Source organism: Mustela nivalis (assembly GCF_964662115.1).
Source record: "Mustela nivalis genome assembly, chromosome: 11".
Lineage (NCBI taxonomy): Eukaryota > Metazoa > Chordata > Mammalia > Carnivora > Mustelidae > Mustela > Mustela nivalis.
In genome coordinates this window covers 76,846,174-76,871,497 of record NC_139030.1, presented here as the reverse complement: position 1 = coordinate 76,871,497, position 25,324 = coordinate 76,846,174, and the positions used below count along the sequence as shown (strand labels likewise).

Genomic DNA, 25,324 nt, shown 5'->3' with positions numbered 1-25,324 from the left:
TGCTAAGAGGTGTATCTAAACACGAAGTTGGATCCAGTTAATGGCAATTAGCCACAAGCTGACGCAAGGACAACAAGACACTATTCCAAAGGTGACCTAGCTATCCTAAGTGAAAATTGGAAGAAAGTGAAGAGCAATTTGATAATTTGCATCAAAGTTGTTATTAAAATATACAAACTGTTTGATCCAGCAAATTCTTGATCTGGAAACTTAACCCAAAAAAATCATCGGAAAGGATACAGAGATGAGGTTATAATAGTGTTTGAAATTCTGTCTTTAAAGGCAGAAGAGGCTCCATAGCTCAGGGGTTAGAGCACTGGTCTTGTAAAGGCAGAAGAAATGAAGGAGCTAACTGTTTAACCATAGCATATTGGTTAAATAAATTACAGTACACGGATTCTATGGAACACTATAGAACCATTAAGAAGGATACGACAGATTTATAGCTATTAACACAGAAGAATGATAGTGATGTGGTAAGTGAAAAAGGCAAAAAAATAAACAGTATACGATGTGTTCCTCTTTCCAAAAGAGTATGAATATTTTTTATATTTATACTATCTATTGTCATAGAGCTTTTTTAATTTTCAAAAGAGAGTAAATTGAAAACTCGCGTTTGGGTGAGAGAAAACTGTAGTCCCAGATTGAGCCCTGAGACTCAATCTCTTTCTTTCTCTCTTTCCCTCCTTCCCTCCCCCCCTCTCCCCCACTGCAATGGAGAAAAAGACGTACATAATGGAGGGGAAGAAATTTGGCTATAAACACGGAAATTCATGACATTACTTTCTTAGTTGAAATTTTCACAGACATAAAGTTAAGAAAAAATGTCACAGGGAACTGGTAAGGCTCTGAGAAGGTGTGTCTCTAAGTTAAAAGATAAAAACACGATTCAATCAAAGTCTATGGATTAGATTCGGGTTAAAACTAGTATCAGTTAAGGAATAATGTATTTCTTTTCAGAGTTAATAAGTTGTTTAAAATATAAAAATAATTTTCCTTATTACTTAATTTTGTCAAAGTAATCTATAAGTAAAATGACCTACTTCTATTTTTTTAAACAAAAGGCTGAGGGAGAGAAAGAGGTAATGGGGCAGAGCGAGGAGGGAGAAAGGGAGAATTTATGGTTATGCAGACATACTTTGAGTTTGCTTCTCGAAACCAAGCCAGTCCCTCCACCTGATGCCTCAGACCCACACAAGAGATTGACCCCGCAGTCTCTTTGTTGTCCTAAATTCTGAAACTGGTGTTCGAAATCTACAGAACCAGCTTTCTGACTTACAGTCATGCTAAGAGGCATGGACCCTGACTGGTTCTACTCTATCCTATGGCTTTCCTTTACTTCCTGATTAGTTCCTAGAATTTGCACAAGTTATGGTGTGTGAAAGAATGACCTGAGGAGCTTGCAAAAGACTCCGACGTGGAACAGCCAGCTCTGTGGGTGGACCAGCAAGCTGCCTGACTCCAGCCTGTCCTGCAGGGTAAGAGAAACATCTCGGTCTTCACTCACCTGCCCCAATGCCACCACAGCTGGGGCAACCAATGCTCCGTGTTGGCTCAGGGAACCTTAGATAGTCACCTCTAGCAATCACGCATGTCCACAATGGAATGTGTTCTTGTTAACAATGCTTAATTTATCACCACAATCAATAGGTACCAATATACAAACGATGCGGATCATGACAATTTTAGGAAAACAAGAGCAAGGCATTGAAGTGCAAAGCCAGCTAACAAAAAAATTCTAATATTCATTACCAGTAATAAAAAGAGCAAAAAGAATAATCATGATTGCTAATAATATAGAAATGTGGTTTCAATTTAAGTAAAATTTAATTTAATAGGAATCTCCTAACTAGAAAAATAGGAATTTTAAGAACTTTATCCCAATTTTGTTATGCAGGGCAGTCTTTTACCTATCCTTGTATTTTATATTCGTTCCAACTATTGCTCTTGATTTAAACTTTTCCAAGTTTCTTCTCTGTATTGCAGGGAATTCAAAAGACCATATTCAACTGTGGTTTTAAGGTGACCGTGAAAAGGTGAGACATTTGCATTTTCTTTGTTAAATCTAAAGGTCTCAGCAAAAGAAGATGTTAATTATTTTATAGCTGGTATCCCTTTTGAATTTTCTTTGACTCTGTTACCCCAGGTCGCCAGAGCAAGACATCTTAGAGGGCAAAATATAAAATGTAGCATTCCCAAAAGAATGATGGAAAGTTTTTCCATCTTTCTTTCTTTCCTTTTTATTTTTTGTATTTGAATTTCATATACTTTTAATGTAATAAAGGGGGGAAAGTTTAAATGTCATCAAGGTGGGTTGCAAAAATCTACAAAGAATTCTTAAGACTGACATTCACAGCTAGAAGTTTTCTTCACATGGCATTCACTGAGCAGAATAACAGTTACTTATGAACAAAACCAATCCCTCAGGTGGGTACCATATGGCCATCATGATCCAAGGAACTATGGTATGGTCCCTTCTCTCTAGAAATTCACAGTCTAATTAAAGATATAAAATCAACATATAAAAAAAAAGAGGAGAGAGAACATTCAGTCAGATGCTACATTGTGTGATGCTGGCTGACAATAGGATTATCAGATGGAAAAGTGAGACTTAGCTGATAAAGCAAAAATGTCATGAGTTAAAAGAAGCAGAAGGAGACAGAGCTGGGGGAAAACGATACCAGAGACAAGACGACTTAAAGACCAGAACAAACAGGAATGTGCAGGGCTCGGCGAGATGAACATCCGAAAAGGCCCACCAGCAACTTAGACCACAGGATTCAGAGGCAGGGGGAAAAACAGCCCCACTGAGGGCCGGCATCAGTACATAAGACCTGGGAAGCACTTCTGGGAATATTAAAAAGACAGACAGGGTCCAGACTGCAGAGACGAGACCTATCAGGGAACAGCAGTCAGACAGTCAGACAGCAGTGGTGACAGTGGCGAAGGGATTACTTGGGACAGTGGGACCTTAGGCTTGTAAGAAATCAGATCTCACTCAAGAAGCTAGAGGAGACTCAGTGCCTGTGGGCTTAGGGTAGAAGGTTCCTGCTCACTGTACAGTCAAAGGGCCACAGACCTCAGAAGCCCAGATTTAGATGGCCAGGGGTGTATTGGATTGGGTCCACCTTCACAAACAGGAACTAATAAAATATTGCTAGTTGGGGTGCCTGGGTGGCTCAGTCAGCTAAGTGTCTGCCTTCAGCTCAGCTCATGATCCCAAGGCCCTGGGACTGAGCCCTGTACAGGGAGGCTGCTTCTCCTTCTGCCTCTGCCCCTCCCCCTGCTCGTGCACTTGCGCTTTCTCTGTCAAATAAATAAATATAATCTTTAAAAAAAAAAAAATTGCTTGTTTGAGAATGACCTCCAGACTCTCCGGAGTCTAAAGAAAGGAAGCCTGAGGGCTTCATGCATGTAAGCAAGGTCTGATTCTGCAAGAACACAGGGTCATTTTAGAAACTAGTCTGATAGCAACCTATATATGTGAACGATGAATTACAGCATTTCTGAGAATCAACCCTACTTTACTGGGTCAGAGCTAGGACACAAATACTCTTCCTTATTCTAGTGGTCTTAAAACACATCACCATCACGAAGGTGTTATCAAGGTACAGTAAAAGAATATACTGAAATTTTAAATGCCCCAATGACTATCTTCTTTCATTATAGTCTAACTTATTCTATAAGATCTGAGGAGCTCACAGAGAATGCATGCCATTAAATACTGAGATACTAATTAAAATGGACATCAGAGCCAGGAAAAATACAACTAAAGAGCGTGTGGAAGAGAGATAAGCAGGCCGTAAAATCTTCACAGTTTTAAGAGGCGAATTACCAATGTGGTTCTGCATCTCCCAATGGCCTTTCTGACAAGTAAGAGGAAAATCTATGCCAAGCATCTTTTACTCCACCTGGAAATCCTTCCTTCTGACAAGTCCTGGTCTAGCCCTGGCCTTTTCTCTTCACACCCCTTCCCTGCCACCCTGTGTCTTCCAGATGCTGGAGCAACGTGGTCCTTATGGCCAGGGGCTGGTCACGCAGAGCTGGAAACTAGCCACTAACAACATGAAGAAGCCCAGCAGCAGGAGAGGGGCAGTGTCTGACCTATGTATCTCCTGGCTATTTTCAACTCCCAAGAAACAAAAGAATCCATCAAGAAATGGCTGAGATTAAGTAAGATGTCTCTCTAGGACATCTGATGTCTAAATGACTAAAACAAACCCATGCAAAAAAAACCTAAAATATTGACTACAATGCATGACTTCGGAAAGCTCTCCAGCCAACTATGATGTTAAGAAATCTCCTGTCCGTCTTTTCCTTTGGAATTTTTCCCATTTGAATACTGCCCAACACCCTTTCCCTAACTGGTATGGTCCTCATGGTGTCTCTTGCCTTGTTGGGACACACTCCCCCAAAACATTCTCTTCATCAGACTTACAGGATGAAACATCCCAGCTCCTACGGACTTGCTTCCAAAGCTTACTTTTTTTTTTTTTTTTTCAAAGCTTACATTTTAAAGGTCAAGGCTCACAGGAAGAGTTTACCCAGAGAGAGGACAGAGAGAGAGGGAGAGTGTTCAGGATCAAGAAAAGAGAGCTTTATTGAAGGATTCCAAAGGACCACCTGAAAAATTCATGGCAAAGACGAGAAGCTTGTTGAAGAGAAACAGAACCCAGGAAATAAAATTCATACCTGGAGCACTTTATAGGAATTTGCTCACATCCAAGGCCAGAGGCAGCTGGAGGAACGGATGGAGTACGTAGGTGATTCCATCACACACATGCTGAAATTAAATCCCATCTCCAGCTGTGATGGCCATTAATCAATTTCTAGCACTATCACTAAATTACCTTAATGACAGACTCCCATGCCATCAAAATGCCACACACCACTCTCTGTTCATCCAAGGAGACCGCTTTGCCTGTTATATCTCTCCCTGGCATTTAGGCACTCCTTCCTCTGAATCCCGGGCCCCTTGGCACCTCCCTTGTCTACAGCACTTGTCTCTGTCTTTTTTTTTTTTTTAAGATTTTTATTTATTTATTTGACAGAGAGAGATCACAAGTAGACAGAGAGGCAGGCAGAGAGAGAGAGGAAGGGAAGCAGGCTCCCCGCTCGAGCAGAGAGCCCGATGTGGGACTCGATCCCAGGACCCTGAGCATGACCTGAGCCGAAGGCAGCAGCCTAATCCACTGAGCCACCCAGGCGCCCCTTGTCTCTGTCTTTGTTGCCCCATTTACTCACTTAGAGTCCACACCTAAGTCATCTGTACATTTCCAGGCTGGCACAGTGCCTGGGAGATGTGAGGCAAAAATGTGTAGTTTCTTAACCTGATGCAGAACTGAGTACTTCCCACAGCCCGGCTGCCTGCAACTGTAGGTAAATAAAAGTAGGTTAAGTTTCTTGATACGGGGACAGGGAAGCCAGTACATTTGCCAAAAGAAACCACACTCAATGAGCAGAGAATGTTGAAAAGCAAATGTATTCTCATGGGATCACATGCATAGCTTAAAGTGAAGGTTCTAAAATTGGGGGACTTGGATATCTTTGAGAAGCCAATGAATTCTGGGCTCTATCCGAAGAAGGCTGCACAAACACATAAAACTCTGTAGTGCAGGAGATGCATGGGATTCTCGAAAAGTGACATTTGAACCCCATGGCCACCCTAAAATCATGGTCCAACTAAGCCAGATAAGGAACTTCTGTCTAGGAATAAAGCATCAGTTGGTTGTGTATTAAAAATTCTGTAATTTTTTTAAGTCAGTATAAACTGTTGGACTACAAAAGACTGTACCTCCAAGGAAATTAACATGATGCCAGGGAGGATAAATCTACCAGGGAAATCTGATCTAAACCCTGAGGCTGGGCAGGGCCATCGCACCAGTGCCATCTTACCAAAGGAAAAGAAAGTTTTCAGCCTTCAATGCACCTGCCAATGTACCGCGTTATTCCTCCTTATTTGTCAAGAGAAGAAAATAAAGAGAATGTACTGCTTGAGAAATCATTTTGCAAGACAAGAATCTTTTTAAGCTGAAAACATAGAATCAAGGGAACTCAAAGTGCCCTGCAGGTCCCAGGAGGCAAGGAAGGGTCATAGACAGAATGGGAAAATTTCTAATCTAGTTAAAACATCTGTTAAAAAGACCTGAAGTCATTATTTCTAGGGTTCTGTAGCTAATTTAGTATCTACAGTCCTGACGAAGCCAGCCCAGCTCCTACAAGGACATTGCTATGAGCTAATGCTACACACCACTCACTTCTTTGTGAAGTTAAAGCAGATCTTCAAGCCCTAAGAGCAGCTTTTTAAGTAGGTCACAAATGAAATACCACTGTGTATAGATTAAACATAAAAATGCACTTATTTTTAGGAGATAAATTAGATGTTAAAAATGTACTAAAAATTGTAAGAAAGGATGATACAAAGGCAGTCAAAGGTGATAGGGGAAAATCGTGGTTTAGAGGCAGGAGAAGAGGAAGGAAGGCAGAAAGACAAGTATGAGCAGCTGGACCACCGTCAGGGAAGAACGGAGAAGAGAATGCGCTGCATTGAAACAAAAATAGGCTCAAAGACGAGGAAAGAAACAAAGAACCAGACGGAGGTGACAAGAGAGATGGATTATAAAAGAGAGAAGTGTGAGGGAAAAAGCGGGGTTGCTCTGAGCAGGCAGGTGAACAAAAGTATGGGTAAAGCAAACTTGCCCCGCCTGGGTTTTCTGATCAAAAGAAGCATGAGAATATTCCAGGGTTGTCTGTGTGTCTGGAAGAATTTATGAGAGCTTCAGAGGATTTGAGAATCCAGGTAGACCAGAATCTGGGGCTGGCCCCTTCTCTCCTAAAGCCTCCAAATCAGGAGAGTTCAAATGCGGTCTTGGAGAGGAACCGATGTGGGGGGTGCTGAGGTTTGGAGAAGGTGGGGAAGGGGACGGCCCAGGTGGGGAGGGGAAAGGCAGTGGGTGGACAGAGTTCACCAAGGAGAAGTACTGGGAGGTATGCCGAGGGGCAGGTGACCAGAGAAAGAAAAGCCTAGAGAAGGAATTCAATGGGGCTTTCACTCTGAGGACGTGTTTTCACACAGAGGCCACACAGCAGACGGCTGCCTTGGCCCTCATCCCTGAGAGTGTCTGTCAGAGCAATGTGTCCAAGCAACTCCAAGTAAAAAAAGAAACAAAAATACCTCACATAAGACAGGCAACTGCTTGCACAGAAATCCTTCCTATCGGGGGACATGAACCATTGGGCAGATCAATCACTCAGGGGGCTCCCAGGCTCCTTAGCTGCTGGCCACAGAGCAGACAACACCACACGAAGGTCAGTTTAGTCACTGACCTCAAACAGTGCATAAATAACGTAGTTGAAAGAAGCACATTTAGGAAAAGCTGAGGGGATGATGAAGGAGAAGGCAGGAGTGTGGCAACTGGATGACAACACGGGGGAAAGGGGTTGACGTGCTGAGGCACAGAAGGAAGAGCTACACACTTCGTGAAATATTTTATCATTTCTTTCTTTCCATGAAAGAGTATAAATATTCATAAGGCAATGGTAGCGAGGGGAAGCTGTTTTTAAACATCCAGCGGAGTGTCTCTGAAATAGCTCAAATACAAGGACATCATCATCATCTGGAACTCGCAGAACACTCATAGGCTCTTGGCAATAAACTTTTTAAAAGAATAATTGTTAAAAGCAGGTGACAGTGACCAAGTTCATCTGCTCTGTTGGGTAGAAGTATTAAAATACCTGTGGTCATTCAGTTCTGTATGGAACCCATCAAGAAGGAAGGGCAGAGAGGGACAGTCAATTCCCCCCAAGTGCCTTTCTTTCTAGAAAGGAGCGGAAGTGACCAAAATACAGCACCGTAACTCTGGAACTTCACTGTCCCTTTGGCGTGGAAGTTTCCTCCCACCCGCGCTGGCCTCCCTTTGTTCATCTGTCAACTGAATGCTGTTATACTCTGCAGAATAATCATTTGGTACTGAGCTAAACTGTATTCATGTCTAGAGAGCTCAGTATCGTAAAAAGGAATCATTTTAAGAAGCTGCCTTTAAAAAAAAAAATAATAATTAACAAAAGGAGCATTAAACACATGTCAACGTAGTAAGCATAAGACTTCCATGATGGCTACAGAAGATAAATCTAGTTTCTTTGAGATAAAAAGACTTCGTCAAGTAAGTCCTTGTCAGTGTGTAGGTGTAACCAATCTTGAATTGTGAGGAAGCTAGCCATTCTTCCTCAGAAGGAGCTTGTGACAAGACTGTCCCCTACCTTGAGAAAAAATAACAGTGAAAGATTGTGAGCTCCAATACAAAGCTACATAAAACACTTAAAATTTTTAACTTGGGAAATTTAAAAAGACATCAGATCACAACTTTTCCAAATGGAACATAATGGTTTAGAGAAAGAAAGGATGTTACTCAATATCATTGTCTCCTTGTCATAACCTGAATATAATTTTTGAGAAAAAAAATTCCTTAGCTATTAATATACCAAAATAAATTTTTAAAAATTTTTCCTCTGAGGAGCAATACATTTCAACCCAAGATAAAACTTTTTCCATGAAAAAAAATTTTTTTTTAAGATTTATTTATTTATTTATTTGACAGAGAGAAATCACAAGTAGATGGAGAGGCAGGCAGAGAGAGAGAGAGGGAAGCAGGCTCCCTGCCGAGCAGAGAGCCCGATGCAGGACTCGATCCCAGGACCCTGAGATCATGACCCGAGCCGAAGGCAGCGGCTTAACCCACTGAGCCACCCAGGCGCCCCTCCATGAAAATTTTTTATGAGCAAAATGAGCACAAATTTTATTGGAGTTCATAAAATTCCTCGTATCTCAAGAGTATAAAATTATATCAGTGCTAGAAAATCCGTCTTGATTGATCTCTGTCCTTACCCCCAACCTAAGTCTGAAGTTACAGTCCTGTTACAACCAAACATAACATCAAACGTAAGCTAACATTTCAAATAGATGTCTTCTGGTAACACTAATGACATTACTTACTTCTAATGACTTACTAATGACATTACTTACAAATACTTACTTCCCAAGTATTTGTAATGTACACTCACACATCCATTATCACACCCAACCCTCACCACACCCCTGAAAGACAAACGCTGTCTCTGCCCCACTCTGGGGGAGACTGTTGGAATATATCACCAGACAGAAGAAGGTCTTAACAGTAGAATGCAGGCGGCTGCTTGGGGCCACAGGACTGGGATGGGTGGAGTCTGAACTTGACCTCGTGTCTCTGAGTTGAGGCTGCTCCAGAAACAAGCTCTAAGAAAGCAGCTGATGATATGGGCCTGCTGGGGGGCCAGAGTTACAAGTTCCAACCCCAGAGAGATGAAGACAACACAGGATGCAGTCAGAATGCTAACCAGGGGAAGGTCCTCCGGAAACTGCCCAGGAGCAGCCCTTGGGAGGAGCAGGGGACAGTGGGTGGGGAGACTCCCTTTATGAAGGCCTTTCTACTCCAGGGCAGAGGAATCTGAAAACAGCTAATTGAGCACGTGGTAGTTTAGGAAAGGATCAACTGTAGATTTACGTATATTTGGGAAAGTGAAAAGTCAAACGCGACCCATGAGGGAGCAGAGGGGGTGGGTAAGAGGCGCCGCACACACGCTGGAATCCCCAAGTTACTTGTGAGCCGGAGGCTCAGCTCTAGCAAATGTCTTCCGAGGTGCTGTGCCCAGGGCCCTAGGTCAGGCCTAACTCAGGTGAGAACAGGGTTTTTCTGAGAGACCACCATTCAGGGCCTCACGCTGCCCACGGGTCCTAGAGAAAGCAGACTAGAGTCAAGCAGGCCCGAGCTTTAAGCGCCAAAGGTCCACGCCGCCTTGTCCAGAGCTGGGATACAGTCTCGGGATTTCAGAGCACGTGCTTTGTTCACACTGAGCCACATGGAAAATATTATCTTAGAAATCAATTTTGATCATAAGCAAAACCTCACCTAAAGTGGAAAGAACAGGGTTGATATCTAGAACCCAGATTATCCGAGCAAAATGCCCTCCCTGCCGTCTCTAAACACCACGTCCAGGTTGGGTGAAACCAGACGTGCTCGGGCGGACTGTCATAACTCACCGATGAAGTGGTTGTGTCCCAGGGCGAGCATCTCCTCCAAGAGGACCAGGCCCCCGGGGGCTTGCAGGAGAGTCACACTCCGTCCATCGATGAGGGAGCACTGTTGGAATCCTGTGGCCGTGACTTTCCACAGCAAAATCAGCGAGGCAGTGGCATCTTGCCGAATTCTGGAAACAGGAATGGAGTAAACCAGAAGTTCCTTTCAGAAAAATTCGTCTTAGAACCAGTCCATCGACATTAAAAATAAAAATAAAACGACATGGGCACCCACCAAGGTCTCAGGAAGTGGTGACAAAGGTCTGTGTCCCACTTGTTTTAAAAATAGTCCACAAGATCAGGAAGAGATGATCACCTTTGCATAACAATTATAATCGGTAATAAAAGGTCTGGGGGGGAGGGAGGGGAGGGGTGGGGTGGCTGGGGGATGGACATTGGGGAAGGGTATGTGCTATGGTGAGTGCTATGAATTGTGTACAACTGATGACTCACAGATCTGTACCCCTGAAACAAATCATACATTATAGGTTAATAAAAAATTTAAAAAGGGTATCTTGAGTTCTTTTAGAGACAAATCTTTCTGCAGCCACACCATATGTAGTCCTGCTTGAATTTACTCTAAATGTGGCAGGCATCCCCAAAGGGCTGCCCACATGAGCAACAGTGGGTCACGACCCATGCTTTGGGCTTCTCTTGGCTTTTTCTTATTTCCCTGGTAAAATCAAAGAATGAGATGCTAGAAAGCAAATCAGCCTTGACCTCAGTTCTCCTTCCCTTCCAACACCATCCCCGCAGGCCAGAGCTCTGGCCACATGGAGCTACGGTACCCCCCACCCCCAAGCGGTCTCTGTCCCCAGCTTCCAGCCTTTGCCCCCTTATGAGCCTGGTTCGTGTGCCATTCTGCAAGGCTTAGCCCACGGGTCACCTCTTCTATGAGACCCTCTTCCCTGACGGTCTTCCAGGCGCCCAGCTTCCGCCCCTCCCCTCCTCCAAGCTCCAGGAGAAGCGGGGTCTCCACCTGCCTGCGGGAGATTAGCTGACTCCACGCGCAGAGCTCCTGGCTTGCAGCGGGTGTCCAATCAGGGCTTGCTAATTCATGAATAAATGAATTCATGAATAAATGAAAGTCTCAGGGGCTAGCAATCCTTACAAGTGAATTCAAGGCCCCCAGAGCTCCTCGGCACTCCCATCTCACTCTGTCTGGGTCGGCCTGCTATGTTTGCCCCGTCCTGCAGCCCAGCGGGGTCTTGAAGAACTTCACATTTGAGAGGGGAAAAAACCCGAAAGCCAGCGAATGGGATAGAAGAGCAGAACTCTTTGGAAAGGCTCATGAAAGCCAGATCATATGAGCCAGACAAGAAGCTTAGGAGATGGTCTCATAAACGTAAAGGAAGCTGCGGGTCCCTATTTCCCGAAAGCCGGCTCTGGACGGCGCGGGTTCCATCAGTATTCCGAGCGGTGAAACACTAGGACCGGGGTCCCCCTGCTGGTAGAACTGGAAGCTGCCTCAGAGGCCACACCTCCCCCGCCCCGAGGCCCTTCTTCCCTGGGCGGAGTTCACGAGTCTCCCCGCCACCCTCCCGCACCCCGCCCCAGCACAGTGAGTTCGAGGCTGCCCCGGAGGGATGCATTTCAGCTCCATTGTATAGAAGGCAAGGTGGGCAAAAATGCTTCTGAATGAATGAAAGAGGTCCACAGCCCCGTTCAAAGGAAGCAGATACAGAGCACTAGCTCATCAGAGTCACGTGTCCCTCAGTCTTCTAAAGTCCCTGAGGACTGGACCGCAAATTCCCATTCGGTTGTGTGGGGATGGGGGTTGGGCAGGTAATAGCAACAGAGAAGGGTGAGCAGTGGGAGCTGTCAGACGGGACTGGGTCACTCTGGGGCTGGCTCCAACCCCACTCCCCAAACCCCCTTCCCCTCACTGCCCCCTGACACAGCTGGGGCTCGGCCCTGGCCTCTTTCGCATGCCCACCGGTGAGAGTGGGCAGTATGTCGCTGGAAAGAGCTTAAGTTTAAAACAAAGCCAAACAAGACACTGTCTTCTCAGATGCTTGTGTTTGAAAATAAAATTATAATGTTTGGATTTTAAACTATGCCTATGAACTTAAGCAATGGCCCATTAAACTCACAAGAGGCCTAAGAACTTTGGAAGCAAAAGTCATTGGGGAAGTGAAGGGTCTGGCTCTGGATCTTATCCAAGGCTTCAGGGGTTCTGATCTCACACCTTACTCATCGCGTCCAGTTCCACAGTTCCACATCCCCGGCCCAGCTGGACCCCCACTGCCGTCCTCTCCCCTGAAATAGAGGTCCTTCTGGGTTTGGAGCAATTTAGGCCATGTCTACACATGGAACCCCATTCAGGATTCCCACCAGACCGACCAGACTGACCAATTAACAACCCAGCTTAAGGTCAGAGTATCCAGCTTAAGGGTTTCTAGCTTGGGAGTTTTCTTACTTGACTGAGGCGTTCTGTGGTACTTCAAAGGACACCAGGCGGCCTCCCGCAGAGCTGTTAGAACTGGCATTCCCACAGGCAATATCTGGGACCACCTGGGGGAAAAAAGGGGAGAAACACTTATCAAGGTTGATTATAACACAGGATACTACTACTCAGCAAAATCCCAAGAGCCGCCTTTGAATGACACTGTGGTGAAGACAGAGAGGGGACAAGTGAAACCTTACAAACTCAGAAGAAAATGGCGGGAAAAAAAAATTAGCCATTTGATTTTCTGAAACACCAAAGCTTTTCTGAGAGCCGTCCACCAACTCCTGGATTGCTATACTGGTGAAAGGGTCCTCTCTTCCAGTTACCAAGCAGTCACCAGCCTCTGCTCCAGGCTCAGTCTGGGGACACAGGGGACTAAGAGCTTCCAGAACAAGAAGGCAGGCTGAGGACTGGCTTACACACAGCAGGCAGAAACTAGGGAGCAAGCCTCAGAACAAGCAACAGGCAAGAAGCACCTGGTCTGGGTGACCTTGCTCTGGGCAGAGGTGGGTCTTGGAGAGTCCATGCTAAGGCCAAGCAACTGGGAAGTTGCCTCTTTTTGCCCCATGGACTAGCCCTTCATTTTTTAAATGACACATTCCCAAAAGTAACACGCCAGTGCATATAAAAAAGGGGCTCAAGGGGCAGGGTTGGGGGAAATAACTGTTGTTTAGAAAACACACTGTGAGGGCACCTGGGTAGCTCAGTGGGTTAAGCCTCTGCCTTCGGCTCAGGTCATGGTCCCAGGGTCCTGGGATCGAGGCCTGCATTGGGCTCTCTGCTCCGCAGGGAGCCTGCTTCCTTTTCCCTCTCTCTGCCTGCCTCTCTGCCTACTTGTGATCTCTGTCTGTCAAATAAATAAATAAAATCTTCAAAAAAATAAAAAAAACAAAGAAAACACACTGTGAACACTGAAAGCTGTGTCCAAGTGAGATGGTTGGGACCAATTTGTTCATTCATTCCCCGTGCTGTGAGCACCGTCTTCCCCCAGGAAAGTTGAAACAAGGGGTATTAAATGTATCCCACATCATTGAATTAGCTGAGAGCAATACAGAAATTCTCAGCATTTCCATCCACACCCAACACTTATAATTTCTGGTCCAGAAGGCCTGACGGTCAAGGGTTGTGGAGAAGGCCCATTGTGGATATTCAGAAATGTAAATCGACCTGTTTGATTTGTGTTAACTGAGAACTATTACATCAACTTGAGTCCCTTAAGACTTCAAAGAGCTTCACATCTCTGAAGCATCATTACTCCATAAAAGGGGAAACCTAAATATATTCCCATCTTCCGCTGGCAACTTTTTAACCTCCTTTTTGAACAGCCTAAGAAATTACAGCATGACGGGAAGATGAGGCATTTCTTTCTACATTTACCAACAGTAGGATAGCATGTCTTTAAATAAATAGATTGCGATGGCTGGCTGGGGAGAAGCTGTCTTTAAGGGACACTTCCTTGATAAATGTAGAATCAAATCTAGTTCACATTTGAGAAGTGAGTCATTCCGCAAGGAGGGATTCAAATCAAAACTTCAAAGCGTTTATTAAAAGTCTGAAATCAGAACACGTTCACAGTTTTTTAGGTAGGCTGAAAACATTGCCCTGCAGTCTGAAGATGGCCTTCATAAAATGTGTGGCAAGGAAAAAAAAAAATGGGTCAACCGGTTAGAACTACCCAAGAAAATAAAAAAAGAAATGCTGCCTTGTCTCTCTCTCTCTCTCTCTCTCTCTCTCTCTCTTTTTTAAGATTTTATTTATTTATTTGACAGACAGAGGTCACAAGAGGCGGAGGAAGGCCGGGAGGGTGGGGGGGACAGGGCGGGAGAGAAGCAGGCTCCCGGCTGAGCAGAGAGCCCAATACGGCCTCGATCCCAGGACCCTGGGACCATGACCTGAGCCAAAGGCAGAGGCTTTAACCCACTGAGCCACCCAGGCACCCCTGCCTTGTCTCTTCTATAACAATAAAGGAAATTTCTAGACGTATTCCTTGACTCTGAAACTGCTACACAAGATCTATGTGTTTTGTCATTTAAGCTACAAAACCAGCAGTAATATAACAATCACAAGATATCTTATAAAATACAAGATGTGGAATGGAATTACACTCTATCGATGTTACTTCAAAGTCATGATATAGATTTGTTCCCCGACTCTCCTAGCTAGCAAATCTATGTTGTATGGCAACTTTCAAGGGTCTGCTGAAAATTCCTCAAAATGAGACTTTTGATGAGCTTGACTGATCTTGACCCAGACTGGACAAGATTCAGTACACAGTATTTGTTCTTGCCAAAATTGATAAAATTCAGAAACTGCACTGTTAAATGCATTCTTAAATCATTTAAAAAATTACCGATAGCACCTCTTTTTTAAAATCATATTGGCAGCAAGGCACAAAATAATAAACAAGATGTTAAGCATAAGATTAAGGAAAATTTGGTCAACAGTGGAGGGTCTGCCCCCGAAGCCAAGATTCTCTCACAGAAATGTATGTGGATATCGTTCCAGAAAATAACTTCCTTCATTTCCTTTCCTTGCTTTTACTCTTTTCATGCCCACAAAACAGTCATAACTAAGAAGTCTCCTTCCTGTACGGGAAAGCGATCTCCTACACATGGGTGCAGACGGGAAGAAGGGTAGACATGTGGTTTCATGTCAAGACTGTCACTGGACAGTCTTCCATTTTTATTGCCAATATTAGAGCCATTGGAATTATTTTAACCTCAGTGGTTCCTTACATTTGCGGCCAAATGTTCTCACCTCCACTTGATCCCATTTCATTTCTACCACTTTCTGCCCTGTTTTGGGTTGCCAGGTGGGCAAGGTCACGGTGGCCTGAGAGCGGGGCAGGATGATGTCGGGCTCCTGGGTGGCGGGGACAGGCTGCAGCTGCCTGGGGGCCATGGACTCGGTCCAGCTGGAGGCGGGGAGGATGGGCAGCGCCTGGTCACAGTTGGGACCTTCATAGCCGTCATTGCAAATGCAGAGGTAGCCCCCCCTGCTGCTGCTGCTGCTGCTGCAGTTGCCATGGTGACAAGGGGTGCTGGCACAAGGATCCGCCACGAGCTGAAACGAGACCATAAATGGGTCAATTATTCCCTCATAAGAAAAGCAGAGCTATCGCTGGCCAATTAGCTCCAGGTCTCAGAGCTGCTGCTCCAGGAAGCGTTCTTTCTGTGGAATCCAGGTCCTTAACCACTTGTGCTGTCGTGGGGGAACCTCCCAAGGTCATCCCAGTGTTAATCCCTCCACAGATAACAGGTGACCAGCAAGCACACACCTAGAAAACAGCTTCTCCAAACCCGAGCCCCTAAATAATGCTGATGTCAGGAACACATTTTGAGAGAAATTTTCTAGGGCAAAAGCACTTAAAACTGAGGCTCTTTAGGAAGATACCAATTTTGATTTTTTTTTTTTTTTAAGTGGCCAGTCATTACAAAGGATACTTAAGGATCTCAGTTGGAATCTCCTTTTTCACCTTCTGGACCCTTGCAAGGTTTCCTTATGAGAAATGACGGCCAACTAACTTCTCTCCCTAAAGACGTACTTATGTGTGTCTCCCAATTTCCACCCTTCTAAGGTGATATTATTTAATTAAAAGCTTCCAAAACAATTGCCTTGTGTGACAATTTTAGCCAGAGTAGAGCTTGGTGGAGACTTATGTTTAGCAGAATTTTATCAAAGTTTCTACCTCATTATTTTGGATGGTGATCACAGGGAAATGTGACCCTGCTGGATATGGAAGAGAAAAATTCACTTACAGGTCTTTAAATTGTGACAATGTTTCTAAGTAAAGTGCTTACCCCTGAGTCCTTCCCTGACCTGTAATTTGCTATGACTTGGAAACATGCTAGGAAACAAGGAAATGATCAGCTGTTTCTCTTGAGACAGCTCAAGGGTTCGGACATGTGCTTTATTCAATTATCATTTGCTTTCTATGAACAGAAAATTAGACCTCTATCTGATGTACCCCAGGCTTCTCAGGGCTGATCAGAAAATAGAATTTGGTAAAGAAGAGACTACAGAGAAATAAGACCCTCAATTTCTTTTGCTGAAATGAATTCACACATAAACACACATGGAGAGAATTCTGCATGGTGAAATGGCTTCTCATCCTGTTAATTATCCTTGTCAGACAATTTCCAACAAAATCCTTTAGGAATATTGAGGGATTTGGGATTGAATAAAATGAAGCTCTGAAAAACACCACAGTGTTCTCTGCTATCACTTGGCAATTCCTTCACAGAATCTCAATTAAAAGGAGTAAGAGATATCTGAAGAAAATATTTAAACTGTAAGTTATTTTAAATATTTACAATCATTATCAACTTAAAGTAAAACCCAGACTCCTTCCATGTGAGATAAAGCTCTCCCTGATCTGGCCCCTGCCGACCCCTGACGTCCTCTCTTCACTTCTCACTTACACTCTCCCCCCTCCCTCTCTGTCCCTAGACTCTGCTGAGATCATTCCCATCTCAGGGCCTTTGCACCTGCTGGGACCTCTGCCCGAATAGGCTTTTCTCCAAGGTTTGCATGCTCTCTACTTCATTTCACAAAGTCTTCTACTCAAATGTCACCTCCTCAGAAAAGCCTTCCCTCACTACAAAATCTAGAATAATCCTTTTCTTCCCTCCCACAAATTAATGAGCTCTGTGAGTACAAGGATTTTATCTACTACATTCATGGCACTATTCCTAGCATGTCAAGAAACATGGAAAACATGGCGGGGCTTTTTTATAAGTATTCACAAAATATTTGGAAGGCAATGCATCAGATGTGAAATGCTTCCTTTTAGCCACCATATTGTTATCTCATTTCTGATTTATTTTTAGGACGTCTTCATGGAGTGGGTCTCACCTCAAGAATTATCTGACAGGAAGGAAAATTTAATTAGCTAGGATAAAGGGGACTTACAGCCAGGTTTCTGAAATCAACTTTTTTAAAATAATGTCTGAGGTTGACCTAGATGTCACAAATAAAAATATTGAACACAGACCTGAAAACATAGAAATACTTTTAAATTAGGTAAATACATTGAAGAGATGATGAAGAGATAATTCCAGAACTCCAAACCTCCAGGGTGCAGGTGAGACCAGCTACCTGAGGGCCAGAAAGGCTCTGATGCTCTTGCCCCATCATTGCAGGCCACAAGCAGCCCTCAGAGAGGCACCGAGGTCCAGCACACATCAGCACGTCCTCCACGAAAAGAAGGCAAAGCACAGCTCTCCACTGTCACAACAAAGGCTACCAGGCATGATGACTACGACTCCCTCTAAGGTGGCCATGGAGAGTTTTCAAAGAACATCGCCGTATAGCAGCTCATTTGTGCTCACAACAACCTAGAACTAGAGTAGAACTTTTCCGAACCCGTATCACTGTTCAGAAACGGGACAGAGGAGTGGAGTGACCAATCCCAGCCACTACATAAGAATAATGCCAGAGCTGTGTCACATCTTCTGACTTCCAGCCAAGAGTTCTGGCCACAACACAGCACTCCAACTTTGGTAGTAAGTTATTATTATACCAAAGAAACAATTCCTGTGCAGAAGGCCAATGGTCAGGGTTATATTTCTGTAAGCAACAGAAAATAAGTAAGGATTAAATGTGGGTCAGTTAAGACCACCAATTTCATACTTGGAATTTAAAAGTATAAGAATAATACTCAACACATAATGATTGAGGTCTTATAATTTGACATGAACTCTAGCAGATGTGGGAATAAAATGCTAAAAGAAAACAAACAAACAGACAGACAGACAATGTCTGTCCCTATAGAGTTTACAACCAGTAACCTAGTATGAGCACCAAGATCAACAATTGCAAAACTAGTACTATCTGTCATTCACTGGATGCCTTCCTGTGTGCCTACCACTACATTCAGCATTTTAAATTTCCCAGCACTCCCCTATCTCAGGGGCCTTTGCACTGGCTGTTCCTGCTACCTGGAACACTCATTTCTCATGGCTGCTCCCAAAGCTCCTTTGATTCTTTGCTCAAATGTCATCTTCTGGTGAAGACTTCCCTGGCCACACATTTAAACAACCTAAATTGAACTGTGCAACGTCTCCATCCCTTGACATTGTTGATGCCTCTTTCCTGGCTTTATTTTTCTCCAAAACATCTATTATGTGTTAATATAATGTGGGGGGAAAAGTTACCTATTTATTATATTGATTTTGTATCTTCCCCCACTAGACTGTAAACTCTGTGAGGTCAGATTTGTTTCCCCCGTTTTGCTTACTTGAGGGCCCCCATCCCACCCTAAGACAGTACCAGGTACACGGGAGCTGCCGAATGAGCAGTGACAGAATGACTGACCCAGGGAATGAATGACGTCATACGCAAGCAGCTGCCAGAGCCCGTGAGGTGTCCTGCTATAGGCAATGGAACTGGGATTCTCCAGGACCCTGCCCCAGGACATGAGAATGCAAATTAAGGAAGGCCTCACATACCTGTCCTAAAGTATTTTAGAGCAATTCAATAACTTTAAGTCAACTTGAAAAGGGGGGAAAGTTTCTGTTGACCTGAGAGCTAAGGCAGAGCCAGTATAACCTCCTACCTTTTCCTTGATGAGGGAGGGCAGAAAGAGTAAAAGCTCAGTGGAGGTCACAGATGACCCCCAACACCATGGCATCAGTCCTCAGAGACCATCCATCAGGTGAGCCGCTGCTGAAGCCCATCACCCCGGGTGCCAGTGGATAAAACCAGGTGCAAAAGGCAGGACCCCACGGCAATGCCTAATTTGCCACACTCCGGAGTCTATTCCACCAGGCAGGAAATAAAGAGCGGGGAGGAACTATGAGAATTAATGCTCTCGTTTAGGAGCTGCTGTCTTCATCCATGAGCGGGAAGCACAAGCAGCATCGGGATGAAGTAAAGACTGATTCATGGGCTGTCGGGAGAGATGCTTCTGGTAAAGACGACAAAAGCTAAGAATGAAGCTGTCACTTGTTCGGATTTCTGCAGGGGTTCCAAAGAATGACTGATGTGATGGAGAATACGTGCGCGCCAGCGCCCTGGGACACAGACCAGAGCCCAGTGCGCTACACTGTCATGGATCCCTTGTTTAAAGTAATCAGTTCATATTAATGCTACTTGCTGGGGTCCTCTATTAGCTGCTTCCCAAACAATGACAACTACCTGCCATTGTGCTCTCGAGCACTTCAGGCTAGTTTCATTGAAGAAAAGAAAACCGGTCTGATTCCATTGCACGACAGCAAATCTAAGATAAATGCAATAATCACCAACCTGTTATGGAGGTCACTGACGACCGCTCTGGAAGCCCATTAAGTTGCAACTACGAGCAGGAAACAACCAAACCGCCAGAATGCATAAGGAAGCAAAAGATCGTAATGAACAGACTTGACTTTGGGTATACTCAAAATTTAACTGGTGATGTTTTCTCGGCTATAATTTCTGGTCTCCAGTGATGGGGGTGGGGAAGATTAAGTCTTTGTAATACCAGCTATCAGGGAGAAGAAAGAGAAAGCCCCTATATTAATGCTGTTCTGCTTACAACCCACCAGCAAGCTCAGTGATGAACTGCTGCTTGTTCTTGCATCATTAATCACCCATTTAAGCCAAATTTTTTCACATCATAGAACTAATCTGAAACTATTCTTTTCATATTTTATTTGAGACATTTCACCTGCTTTAAATCATTTATACTGCAAGAAGGAACATTCTTGGGGATGCGCACAGGGCGATATGGGAGCCAGACCGGAGTGAAGGGGCTGCCAACCCCGCTACTTGGGACTGGAAAGCCCTCTCCTGTGGCATGTTAGCCATGACCTGTTTTCCTTCCTTAAACTGTCCACTGTCCCTGTTTCCAGCAATTCTAATGTCCCCCGCAGCACACAAACCGAAGGATGGCTCAGTCAGTCAAACATCTGACGTAGGCTCAGGTTAGGATCTCAAGGTCCTGGGATCAAGCCCCATGTCGGGCTCCCTACTCAGCGGGGAATCTGCTTCTCCCTCTGCCTCTGCCCCCATTTTGTGCTCTCTCTCTCAAACAAATAAATAAAATCTTTAAAAAGGGTGGGAGGGAGCGACCATTTTAGGGTCATTAGATTAAGTAAGTCAAAATTAGCAGGATTAACTCCACACGGAGCCTAAGAACCTATCACCCACATCACCCGAAAGACTGGTCTGAGATAGTGCCCATAGAACCCCTTGCCTAAGGGATCCTTTCACACTGGTTTGGAGTATATGAGCTTCATTCCTACTCAATAAGGCTGATCAGTAATTCATGTGAATTTTCTCGAGCACTGGGTAAGGTATGGAATTTATGGGACAGACAGTACCTGGAAGAACTCGGGAAGATAAATAAAGCCCAGTCCTTGACCTCCAAGAGCTTGCAGTCCAACAGAAGGTTCAGACACATTAACTGGGACGCCCCACCAAGCCATCTAATTGAAATCAATGCCCTGCTTGTATGCACATACACTATTTCAATCCTTTATTAGATGAACTGAAGTCCCTAATGCTGAGAGAGACCATGGGTTTGATAACGCCAGGTCTGAAAGGAGCAGACGGGAGTTGATCTCAGAGGTAGTCTCTCTGAGGTGACCGTGGCAACTCTCAGCAAAACAAGGGCAGTGGCAAGGAGTTTTCTGTTGAAAAATAGATCAGCTGAGCAACAGTCCTGGCGTCGGTCTGCACAGAGCGCTGAGAGGCCCTGGCCAAGTCACTCGGCTGCCCTGGACACACATTCCTCACACGTCAAGTGAGGGCCTCAGGCAGAACATCTCAAGGCCTCCTCCATCTCTGGTATTTTGGATTATATTGACAGCCACTCAGTTTTCATTGACCCTGCTTTCAGAGGGTCCAGACAAGTACAGAGAAACCCTGAAGCCCCCTCCCTCCCTCACTTATACCCATTGCTCCGTGGGCAGAGTCATCCCCAGAATGAGAAAGGTGTCTGAGGAACCCAAAACCAACAAAGGCAGGAAGGAGGATCTGCACGCATTGACAGAGCTCACGACGTGACCCAGGCCATGCAGCTCACTGAGGGGATTGGAGGACTCATGGCTCTTACAGAGGAGAGAGGAGGAAGATGTAGGTACCGAAGAGAAATACCTCAGGGGCGTTTGTGTGGGTGTTAAGAAATAAATAGAATAGGGGCACCTGGGTGGCTCAGTCAGTTGGGCGTCCAACTCTTGATAGCTGCTCAGGTCATGATCTCAGGGTCATGAGATCAAGCCCCATGTCAGGCTCCATGCTGGGTGTAGAGCCTGTTTGAGATCCTCTCCCTGCCTCTGCCCCACCCCTCCCACTCATACTCTCTATCTAAAAATTAAAAATAAAAAAAAAAATAAATAAGTAGAATGGGCCATTGCTTTAGTAATTTTTCTAAGCAGAAAAATCAATTAAGGAACTTTTTAATACAGATTCCATGATATTCATATCATAGGAAGACGAGGCACCTTACTAAATAAGGAACAAAAACCAAAGCCTGAAAGCAGTATTTCTCAACCTCAGCACTCTTGACTCTTCGGGCTGGATCACCCTTTGTTGGGGTGGATGCCCCACACATTGTAGGATGTTTTGCAACAATTCCCATCTCTACTTAGCGATGACAGAACCCCTTCTGCCCACAGTGACAGTGGTGACAACCAAAATATCTCCAGACATTGCCGAAGTCACCCGGAACAGAGTCACTCCCAGTTCAGGAACCACGACCCTCAAGGAACAGATGGATGCATTTCATTCCATCAAAATGTGTGAAAATTCTGTATGACGTTATAAATCAGGTCAAAAGGTAACAACAAGGTTGGGGGAAATATGTACAATGTATGACAGAAAGACTAAATCCCCTTATTATATCAATTCCTACATGTCAATGAAAGACACCTCAATAAAAAGGGCAAGGAAATAAGCCACACACAGACAGAGATGTGTGAAATTGTGCCATTTTTATAATATTTTTGGTTTTTTATAAGATTTTATTTATTCATTTGAGAAAGAGAGAGAGAGAACATGAGCAGAGGAAGGAGCAGAGGGAGAGGGAGAAGCAGGCTCCCCACTCACTGAGCAGGGAGCCCGACGTGGGGCTTGATCCCAGGACCCTGAGATCACGACCTGAGCTGAAGTCAGACACTTAACCAACTGAGCCACCCAGGTGCCCTTTATAATATTTTTAAAAACAAAGCACAATGCTATGTGATTATTTGTATGTGTCTAGGTGCACACAAATTTTTAAAATCAGAATGAACCCTAATTTTTGTAATCTGGGCAGTAGACTCGGTCAAGGAGCTCTTTAAACCATGCCCCCCTCCCCAAAGCTGCTAATCAAACACTCTGAGGGTGAGGCCTAGAAACCTCCATCTCTCAGCATTCCCCAGATGATTCCGACATGCCTGGTCCAAAATCCTGGATGTAGAATTTGCGGCTATAACCCAGGGGTTACCACACAACAAGCACAAGCCCAGTCCAGGCTTGGGAAATGAAGTTTTGCCAGAATATGACCACAGCCATCTGTTCACGTGCCCCATCAGCAGGGGGGTGATTGCCAAGGACACTCCAGACCCATAAAATCGATACGGTATCTATTATGCGGCCCTTCAGTTTGCCAATCAATCCCTCTTCTAGACGATACTGACTCTGAGGTTCACCAAATGAGAAACAGATAGGTGGGCTCCTCTAGGAAGACTTCCAAGGAGAAAAGCTTGAACAGAGCACTATATAGACAATAGCAATTCATCCATTTTCTTCCCCCACCCAACTCTCTTACTGGGCTGGCCTGCCCTGAGTGAGTGGTTACAGAGGACTTCTTGGCCATATAACTTCAGGCAGAGAAGGGATCAGATGTTCTTTTAACCATAAGTCTGTGCAAGGATTGGGCAGAAGGAATCTTGGCACCACAAAGGGAATACGTGTCTAGATAACTCAGCACCCAGCTGACCACAGGACAGGGCCATACACCCACCTCCCCTTCACTGGAAGGAGTGTGGGACTTCTCTCCCTTCCCTCCCAGCCATCCACCGGACTACGTGAAGATCAGTAATGGGAAGCCCACTGCAGAAGCCAGACACAGAAACGGACTGAGCACTGGAGGAAGGTGGGTGGGAGAGCCACACGGACCAGGGGTCTTGAAAGACCAGGAGAGGGTCTCCGTCGGCTGGCCTACAGGGAGATGGGGACCACGAGAAAGACGATTCCAGAATTTGGAGTTTAGGGTTTCTGGTAAAATGGTAATAAGCACTTGCACTGTGATATGGTAGAGAAAATCTGTGGTTTTATGCCCACTTGTGAATGACTGTGGACAAGGCAAGAATTTTCCTGGGACTCAGTTTCCCCAACTGTAAAAGGAAGAGATAGGACTGGAGAGCCCTAATGTACTTTCAGGTCTGAATATGAGCTTTCTCTGTCCAAAATAGCAATTGCACTGGTTAGAAATGTCGTCTTCATGCTGAAAGACAAATGAACACTGTTGCAATCCAACTGTCACAGTATTTTTGCCTTAAAAAGGAATTTTTCCCACTTGGTTCAATAAAGATCTCAATTATATTCCAACACCAACTGCTTACCCACTAGGAGTAAAGATGTGGAAAAAAAATCCACTACAGTGCTTATGCCAGTAGTAAACTCTGCCAAGAAAGGCATCCCATGATATCTTTTTTTCCAAATCCAAATAATAAAAATGCTCATTCACTTTACTGAATCAAGTACTACATGTCTTAGTAAAACCCACATTCTCGTGTTTTGTTATTTCTTCACCTCTGCATTAGCGACTCTAGATCTACTTGAAAACTCATCCCAACGCTAATCTGGGCAGTCCACTTTTTGCCTCAATTCTGGGTTGATTTTCTTGAAATCAGCCTGTCCGGATTTTCACATGTAGGTGGAGTTACATTTGTAAGAGCCTAAAAGGAAATTGCAAGCAGAACTCAAATTTTTGACTGTGAAATGAATCCATTAGAAATAAACTACTACATGTCTAATTATTCTCCTGCCCGTTTTCATAGGATCTCTTTAAAAACACGCTCTCTTTGGAAATGATCTTGAGATGGTCCTACTCTTGCTTTACTCTTGTGATGCACTGGGTCCAGAGTCAGACTCATGAATCCCAAAGCCCCACTCAGTCACAGATACATCAAGATTTAAAATAATTGTTCTTCAAAATCCCTTCATGCCTCAGTTTCCATATTCAACTGAATCCTAAGGGATCACCCTCAACCACATTTACTGGCATAGGCTCACCAGCCTCAAAGGAGGTGTTTTTGCTCCCTTTCCTCTTAGTCATTCAAAGACCAGTTTCTTGAATCAGAAATTTACGGAATAATTCCAGCGCATACATTTATTGTTTCGCTTCTCATCAGAAAGATTTACACATCCTGGCAAACTCTTTTCACAAAACAACAATGTTGCAAATACAGGAGATATGTCAACTTTTATCCCCCTGCCTTCCCAGGAAAAGAAAGAAGCCTGCGGCAGACTGGGAATTAAACTTTCTACGAAGGTCATATAATCACTGCAACAGATGCAGGAAAAGCATTTTATTAAATTTAACATTCACTTAGAGTGAAGACTTTTAGAAAATAAAAGGCATTTCTTCAATCTAAAAAAAATAATAATAACAAAACAAAAAACAAAACCTTCAGCAAATGTAATGCTTATTGGTATTGAAAAGTTTCTCACTGAGATCGAGAGTGAAGCAGGGATGTTTTTTATTGCTGCTTCCACTGAACATTGCACAAGGTCCTAACCAGTATAGGGAAGCAAGGATAAAAAGAAAGTGTAAGGACTGAATAGGAAAAAAAAAAAAA

The 25,324-nt window shown here is 44.3% G+C and overlaps 1 protein-coding gene across 1 annotated transcript in view; it reads right to left on the bottom strand.

The window, feature by feature from the left end:
• DNER (delta/notch like EGF repeat containing) overlaps nt 1–25,324 on the bottom strand; it is a 311,380-nt gene that overhangs the window by 160,271 nt on the left and 125,785 nt on the right. Inside the window, exons 2-4 of the mRNA XM_082690792.1 lie at nt 15,318–15,623; nt 12,531–12,625; nt 10,076–10,242 (exon numbers count right to left, since the gene is read on the bottom strand). Of these exons, the coding sequence (XP_082546918.1) occupies nt 10,076–10,242; nt 12,531–12,625; nt 15,318–15,623 (568 nt within the window). The remainder of the gene's footprint in view (nt 1–10,075; nt 10,243–12,530; nt 12,626–15,317; nt 15,624–25,324) is intronic.